The 8,708-nt window shown below is 30.4% G+C and overlaps 1 protein-coding gene across 1 annotated transcript in view; it reads left to right on the forward strand.

The window, feature by feature from the left end:
- Window positions 1-8,116, forward strand: part of Phum_PHUM528520 (cAMP-dependent protein kinase catalytic subunit, putative) — a gene marked incomplete at both ends in the record, with an annotated part of 21,509 nt that extends 13,393 nt beyond the window's left edge. The window contains 6 exons of the mRNA XM_002431379.1: window positions 6,103-6,231; window positions 6,620-6,793; window positions 6,876-7,169; window positions 7,253-7,441; window positions 7,517-7,657; window positions 7,964-8,116. Coding sequence (XP_002431424.1) covers window positions 6,103-6,231; window positions 6,620-6,793; window positions 6,876-7,169; window positions 7,253-7,441; window positions 7,517-7,657; window positions 7,964-8,116 — 1,080 coding nt within the window. The remainder of the gene's footprint in view (window positions 1-6,102; window positions 6,232-6,619; window positions 6,794-6,875; window positions 7,170-7,252; window positions 7,442-7,516; window positions 7,658-7,963) is intronic.
- Between the last annotated feature and the right edge of the window lie 592 nt (window positions 8,117-8,708).

Below are 8,708 nucleotides of genomic sequence, written 5' to 3' on the forward strand. Positions count from 1 at the left end.
CCCTCTCCCTCCCTCTCCCTCCCTTTCCCTCGTTTTTCTTTTTTCTTTCTTTTTATTCTTCTCCTTTAAAAAAAAAAATTTTAACTAATTTTATTCGTCGTGATGAAGGATTCAAAAAAAAAAAAATGGAACGAATTTTATTGTTTTCTCTCTCTCTCTTTCTCTCTCTGTCTGTCTCTGCCCCTCCCCCTCAACCCTCCGGAACGAAATTAAATTTTTTTCTTTTCCCACTTGATATTCTTACAGTTTGTGATAACAAAAAAAAATGATCAGTTTTTCTCATGACAAAAAAAAAAAAAGAATGATTTCGAATCTATTTTTTTCCTTTTCTTCTTCTTCTTCTTCCCATCTCTCTCTCTCTCTCTCTCTCTCTACACTAAACCACGAACCACATTTCACGACGTTTAAATCAATGATAAATATTATTATTATTATTATTATTATTATTGTCAAAACCATCGAATTAAAAGCTAAAAGGTTTTTGTTTTTTTTAAAACTTTCTCTCGAATAATATTGTCCTCTCTTTCTTTCTTTCTTTCTGGTTTTTTCTTTTTCTTCCTTTCGTTTTATTTTGTCCTTTTTCTGTCTCTTTCTCTCTCTCCAGATATTAAAATTACAAAAGTTAAAAATCATTATTCCTTAAAAAAAAACAATAAAAATTTCCGGGACATCTTTGAGTTGCTAATTGGGGAAAAAAAACACGATTTTCCTTTTTACTTATTAGTCTCAATAATGTCCCTCTCTCTCTCCTATCTCTCTCTTTCTCTCTCTTTCTCTCTCCCATCTCTCTCCCCATCTCTCTTTCTCTCTTTCTTATTTATTGTATTTGTTTATATAATTTTCATTGATTCATTTTTTTTTTTTTTTTCTATCGACTAATCCTTTTGATGTTTGATTTTGCATTGTTGTCAGGGCTCGACAATTATGGGCAAAAGTCAAAAATCACACACGGTGGGCAATTTTGACTTTGAGCATGTTCTTTTTTTTTTTTTTTTTTTTTTTTCAATGTTTGTTACACTGACTGAAATCGTTATGAATGGGTTTTTTTTTTGTTTTGTTTTCTGCTTTTTTTTTGTTTATATGTGCGTAGCTTTTTATTCAATCAATACTTTTTCTTGCATTTTTGATTTTTGATTGATTGACGTGCGATGGGGGGGCGGGGGAAGGGGAAGGAGGGGGGGGAAGAAATATATATATATATTGTTATATTCGGTTCGTTCTTTATTTTTGTAAGTAATGAACAAGCACTTAAAACTATCACAAAACTAATATTAATAAACAAGAACTTATTACAGCTAGACTAAAAATCAAATGAACCAACGCCAAGCTGTGTAGCTTGCCTATATTACTTTGGTCTTTCGTCAGTCAACTGTTTCGAATGTTCGAGCAAACACTTGCAAATAAAATAAAAGAAGGAGTCTTTAGAAGCTTCGCTTCTAAAGAAGAACAATTTGAGTTCGTCGCCAGTCTTTTGTTTATAAAAAGTTGAAAATGTGAATATTGAGTACGGGATCATAACACCTCCCCCCTTAAGACGGAAAACAATTATTTTGAAAAAAGAATTTGTTTTCTCCTCTTGTTCGGATTGACAGTTCCTATGTCGGGTTCTGAATGGTTCCGTCCAGGTTGAGACTCCTTGAGTAGTAGTAGGTGCTATGTCTTCTGTATGGTAGACTGTTGTATCTCTTCACATTGGCTTCTTATCAGGAACATAATTTTAAGCTTTATAGCTGCAAGTAGTAGAACCTTTCCTAGGCAATACTCGTTAGTGAACAATGTTTCATAAAGAGTAAAGATAAAAGAATAAAATCAAGAGACATGAAATTCGAAACAAAATTGACATAAGTTCTGAAAAATATAAAAATTTTATATAGGAAACAATAGATAGAAAAAGAATAAATGGATTAATAATAAAATAAATGATGATTAGCTGTATGGGAAAAATAAAAGGATTAAATTATTATTATTTTGGATTTCTCTCTTTAGATCAACTACTCAGAACACGGTTTGTGTTGTAACTCTGTACGGATTTTAAAAAACATTTTGCCAGATTTTTCTTGACCTCGTATGGATCTTAAATCAGGACTAAGTTTTTATTAGATTTCCTCTTGCTAATTTTGACTGGTTTGAATCTTCTCTTTTCATTAGACGATAGGTGAACTTTACTTAGTAAAAATAGCTTTACCTCAGGAATACTCTCTTCGTGAAAATCGGTTGACATAAGAATGGATGCTTTCTTCCTAGATTTCTTGGTACTGGAATTCCATTTCCGCTTTTTAGTATGCTTCCCAAAATTATGCTTGTGAATTTTTTTAGTAGCTCCTATATTTTTATTTGAAATTTTTGTTTCCTTTTGAATTTCAGCTTTAGGATGATTTTTAGGTTTTGAATTCTGTATGGATGATCTTTCTTCTTTTACTTTTAGACCTTTTTTCTTATTTTTATTTTTAGGAAGTAATGGTGCTTCTTTAGCCTTTTTCTTAGATAAATTTGTAAAGGGTGCTTCTTTAGCCTTTCTCTTAGATAAATTTGTAGAGGGTGCTTCTTTAGCCTTTTTCTTAGATAAATTTGTAGAGGGTGCTTCTTTAGCCTTTCTCTTAGATAAATTTGTAGAGGGTGCTTCTTTAGCCTTTTTCTTAGATAAATTTGTAGAGGGTGCTTCTTTAGCCTTTCTCTTAGATAAATTTGTAGAGGGTGCTTCTTTAGCCTTTCTCTTAGATAAATTTGTAGAGGGTGCTTCTTTAGCCTTTTTCTTAGATAAATTTGTAGAGGGTGCTTCTTTAGCCTTTTTCTTAGATAAATTTGTAGAGGGTGCTTTTTCCTCTTGAGCAGGAATTGATCCTGGTAAAGAATCTGTTTTCTCTTCAACTTCAAGTTTGGATTCTGGTAAAGGATCTGTTTTCTCTTCAACTTCAAGTTTGGATTCTGGTAAAGGATCTGTTTTCTCTTCAACTTCAAGTTTGGATTCTGGTAAAGGATCTGTTTTCTCTTCAACTTCAAGTTTGGATTCTGGTAAAGGATCTGTTTTCTCTTCAACTTCAAGTTTGGATTCTGGTAAAGGATCTGTTTTCTCTTCAACTTCAAGTTTGGATTCTGTAACTTCTAAAATTTTAAGTTTTTCCTTCAATTTTATTGTGTTATCTTCACAGTGGATACATGTTGATTTTTGTCTGCGATTAATCAATTCTTTTATCAGTTGACTATGGGGTTTCTTGTCTTGGTATAATTCTATTAATTTCGTTTTTACGTCATCCCAATTATCAAAATCGTACAAAGAAATTCGAATCTTGGCATTACCAGTGATTCTGGAGTAGATGAATCTGAAGAGTGGATACTTATTCTCTTCAGAGGACAATTCGATAGCATTATCACAATCAGAGATAAATGCATTAAGTTGGTTCCTTTCTCCGGAAAAGAAATTAGGAACTAGACTACACAAGAAATCAAGGGGTATTTGGGATGGGTTGAAAACAGGTTGATCAAGTTTAGGCATTGTTCACAAAATGAGTTACCTATTACTACTACTTACAATATAAAGAAATTCTGATAAAGAGTTAAAACCCACCAACATGAAACGAATTACTTAAGAATTCTCCGGTTTCTTGTCGTTCAGAATGATCCTTCATCGACTGCGCCAAAATTTTAATATGTTATATTCGGTTCGTTCTTTATTTTTGTAAGTAATGAACAAGCACTTAAAACTATCACAAAACTAATATTAATAAACAAGAACTTATTACAGCTAGACTAAAAATCAAATGAACCAACGCCAAGCTGTGTAGCTTGCCTATATTACTTTGGTCTTTCGTCAGTCAACTGTTTCGAATGTTCGAGCAAACACTTGCAAATAAAATAAAAGAAGGAGTCTTTAGAAGCTTCGCTTCTAAAGAAGAACAATTTGAGTTCGTCGCCAGTCTTTTGTTTATAAAAAGTTGAAAATGTGAATATTGAGTACGGGATCATAACAATATATTTTTTTTCTCTTTTTTCTTTTATTTATTTATTTATTTATTTTTGTGTTTTTTCTCGGGGAAAAAAATATAAAATAATCTTTTTTCTTCTTCTCCTTCTTCTTATTTTTTTTTGTTATATTTTTTTATCGAAAAAAATCGATAATCATTTATTTTATTTCAATCTGATTTATTTATTTCCCATTTATATTTGTACGTTCGAAAAATAAAAAAAAACTTGAAAAATCGTATTTCAATTTTTTTTCAACCTCTTGACACAAAATTATTATTATTAACGGAAAAGGAAGAAGATGATTGGATGATCGGAGTGTTAATAATAATAATGATGATAATAGAAATTTGTTATGGGTTCGTCGAATCGAAATTTTTAGATTTTATTTATTTATAAATTTTTTTTTTTAAATTTTTACGTAATGTCGAAAAGGCGCGTTTGGGGGAGGAGAAGTGGGGGGGGGCAATAACCCGATAGGTTCGAATTAAAACTCGTAAAATACGAGTAATTCAAAGTGGTGGGCAAAATAAACGGGGGGAAAAAAGAAGGGGGTTTGTTTTTTTTGACGTGGGATTAGAACAACGGAAATTATTCGCTCTGTGATTTTAACCTTTTGTAAATATTTCGATATTTGATTAAATTCCGTTGCATTCGTTTACGACAGTGATTTTATGTTTTCAAATTATTATTGTTATTATATGACACTAATTGATGTTAGAATAATTGTTAGTTATTATTATTATTATTTCGAAATCGCGGCACAAAAAAAATCGATTTTTTTTTTTTTTTTTTCAAAAATTTTACGTTGCATGATTAGTTTAGTTTGACGTTTTTATGATCATATTTGATTTCATTTGTTTTTTTTTTTTTTTTTTTATTCATTCGTTACCAATTAGTTATTACACGCTTATTAGTATTATTATTATTATTATTATTATTATTATTATTATTATTATTATTGATATTTTTTCGAAATCGACGGCACGTGAAATCCTCGGTTTTTTTTTTTTTAATGCCTCGCGGATCGTTTACAGATCGAAATGAAAATTTTCCCCGGTTCGTTTTCCTCCCCATGGTCGTACTTGATTGCCATTTCAATTTTTTTTGGCAAATCATATGAAATCGTTTTTTTTGCGGATTTAACCGAAAAGGAAAAAAATTTCAATTTTTCCGTCTTTTTTTTTTGTACGCGGTTGTCAATGTCAGGAATAAATTATTATACATCAAAGATTTTTCTTTTTTTTTGTCTTCTGCGCACGCGCGCGTGGAAAAGAAAAGAAAAAAAGTTGAAATCTCTGTATAAAGTTTCCGTTATTTTTTTTATGATTAATTAATTAAACTATAAAATCGACTTTTAAAATATAAAATACGACAGGTTTTTTTTTTCTTTTTCGTTTCGTGTTTGAAATAGATAAAAATGAATGAAATAAGTCAAAAGGAAAATGGGAAAAAAGGAAAATTTCTTTTGATAAATTTTTCCATTTGCGTTCAACATGATATCGAAAACAATTAAAACGATTGTTTTATTTTATTTTATTTTATTTTATTACATCGATCGTAATAAATTTTTTCTTATCGATTTATCGATTTTTTTTTTTTATTCTTAAAATTTATTAAAATTTCGATTCGCGAGAGTTAAAATCGATTCGTGTGAGTAAATACCCAAAAAAAAAAAAATGTCAACGTTTGAAAATTATTATTATTATTAGGATAAGTGCGTGTACGCAATTCGAGTGATGTTTAAAGCACTTTTAGGTTCGTTATCATTATCACTTAATCACAAAAGTATGAATTTGTCATTAATTTTCTTTCTAACGAAATTTTTATTCTTATTTGCGACTATTTGCGTGACGTAAGTATATTTAAAAAAAAAAAAACTAAATAAATTTTAAATTCGTTTTCGTAGATATAGATTTAATAATAATGATGATTATGATGATCATAATAATAATAGTTTGTTAATTAGTTGAATGATTGAAGTTTTGTGTTCTTGGTCGAAGACACGTTTTGGTTTGAAATTTCGAATGTAAAAAAAAATAATAATAATTAACGGTTTCGATCGTTATTATTATTATTATTACCATTAATATTATTATTATTGTTATTATTATTATTGTTATTATTATTATTGCATTGCAGTCTTCGCTGTCAAAAAGGGCTCCAGTCGTATCGGACAAAGATGTTCCCCATAATATGGGTAAAAAGGATGTTATCAGAGCTTCCGATTTTAATTTTTTAATGGTTTTGGGAAAAGGCAGTTTCGGAAAGGTAAAATTAAATTTTTTTTTGTTTATTTTACGTGCGTGCGTGCGCGCGCGTGGGTGCGGGTGGATGCGTGCGTGCGTGCGTGTGCGTGTAATTAAAATTGAAATTAAATTTTTTGAAAATGATCCGAGGGTTATATTTTATTGTTTTGTAATAACGTTACTAATATTACATTTTATAATTTTCTTATTATTTACTTTGTTAAAATATATATACACACTTTGTTAAATTCCCCTTTTCTGGCTTTATTATTATTATTATTATTGTTAATTAACATCGTTAGGTCAGCAAGAGGAGGAGGAGGAGGAAAAACGAAGAGGGAAACGACGGATTTTCTTTTTGACAAAAATTTTTAAAATTTGATTATTTTAATTCTTTGATGATTATGTAGGTCATGCTGGCGGAAAGAAAAGGTACGGACGAACTTTACGCCATTAAAATACTCAAAAAAGACATAATAATACAAGATGACGATGTTGAATGCACGATGGTTGAGAAAAGAGTTTTAGCACTTTCACAAAAGCCACCGTTTCTCGTTCAATTGCATTCGTGTTTTCAAACAATGGTAAATTAATATTATCCTCGTTCGTTATTATTATTATTATTGTTATTGTTAAAATTAATTTTACTTTTTTTTTTTGTTGTAGGATCGATTGTATTTCGTAATGGAATACGTGAACGGAGGAGATCTCATGTTTCAAATACAACAGTGTGGAAAATTCAAAGAACCCGTCGCGGTTTTTTATTCCGCCGAAATCGCCATCGGTTTGTTTTACCTTCACTGTCGCGGAATCGTTTACAGGGATCTTAAATTGGATAACGTTCTGCTGGATCAGGACGGACATATCAAAATTGCGGATTTCGGTATGTGTAAAGAGGGGATAACGGGAGATAAAACGACGAAAACATTTTGCGGGACTCCGGATTACATAGCGCCCGAAGTAAGACGAGTTTAAAAAACTTTTTTTTTTTGACGTAAGAATTTCTCTCGGTCGTCATTCACGTTTTTATTTTTCTCCCTTAGATCATACTGTATCAACCCTACGGTAAATCCGTCGATTGGTGGGCATACGGTGTCCTCCTCTACGAAATGCTCGTGGGTCAACCGCCCTTCGACGGAGAAGACGAAGAAGAATTATTTGCCGCGATAACGGAACACAACGTATCATATCCAAAAAGTTTATCGAAAGAAGCAAAGGAAGCTTGCAAAGGAGTGAGTTATCAGCAGAAAGAAAAAATGGACATCTTTTAAAAACGAATAATAATAATAATTTGTTTTCGATTCCAGTTTTTGACAAAGAATCCTGGTAAGAGATTGGGATGCGGTGATAGCGGAGAAGAAGATGTCAGAGGTCATGCTTTTTTCAGAAGAATAGATTGGGAAAGAATTGAAAATAGAGAAGTTCAACCACCTTTCAAACCTAAAATAGTAATAATAATAATAATAATAATAATAATATATAATAATAATAATAATAATAATAATAATAATAATTTAGGTTTACGAAATATAAGATGAAAATAAAAATAAAATAAAAAAATTTAACGTTCGACGTAATAGATAATAATATAGCGTCGTCTGCTATTTTATTTTTTTATTTTTTTTTTTTGTTTTATTACGCTTTATTAAATTTTTTTTTTTTCGTAGTTGTTGACATTTTTTTTTTGTTTTTTAAATGGCGGAAAATTAATTTTTTTTTTTCTTTATTTTCTTTTTTTTTCTAATTCATTTTAGAAACATCGAAAAGATGTCAGCAATTTCGATAAGCAATTCACATCGGAAAAAACGGATTTGACACCGACGGACAAATTATTCATGATGAATTTGGACCAAACGGAATTTTTGGGATTTTCTTTTCTCAATCCCGAATTCGTTCAACACGTTTAAAAATGGAGGATTATCATTATTATCGATATTTTTTTTTTTTTTGGCTTCAAAGAAAAAGAACAAACAGTTCCAGAAGGAAAAGGATGAGAGAGAGAGAGAGAAAAGCATTTTAACTCTCGTTGTCGGCGAATATTCTGGAACGCGGCTCGAATCCCATTTATGAAAAATAAGTATATTATTATTATTATACGTGGGTATTATTCTTAGTAACAGTATCATGACGTCATTTTAAAACAGTATTTTTTTTTTCGCAAATGTATTCGTCATTTCCGGTCGCCATTTTGTTTTTCCATTTCATTTCATTCTGATGATCGTTTTTTTGTAAATGCAATTTTTAATTATTACGAAAGAAAAATGGGGAAGGGGTAACGGGTGGGGGTGACGGGAGGGAAGTAGGGAGGGAAACGTAGAAAGTGCCAAATAGTAATAAATAAATGTATTCTTCGTTCGCGTTCGAATTTTTACGCCGTTAAAAAAATTTCGAATGGAAAAATTAAAAATGGAGATTTTGTCTGACGGTTAAAAAAAAAAAAAAAAAAAAAAAAAAAAAAATGAGCGTCGATCAAAATTTATATAATATTTGAATTAGTAA

This window comes from Pediculus humanus, genomic scaffold, assembly GCF_000006295.1.
Source record: "Pediculus humanus corporis 1103172108286 genomic scaffold, whole genome shotgun sequence".
Taxonomy (NCBI): Eukaryota; Metazoa; Arthropoda; class Insecta; order Psocodea; family Pediculidae; genus Pediculus; species Pediculus humanus.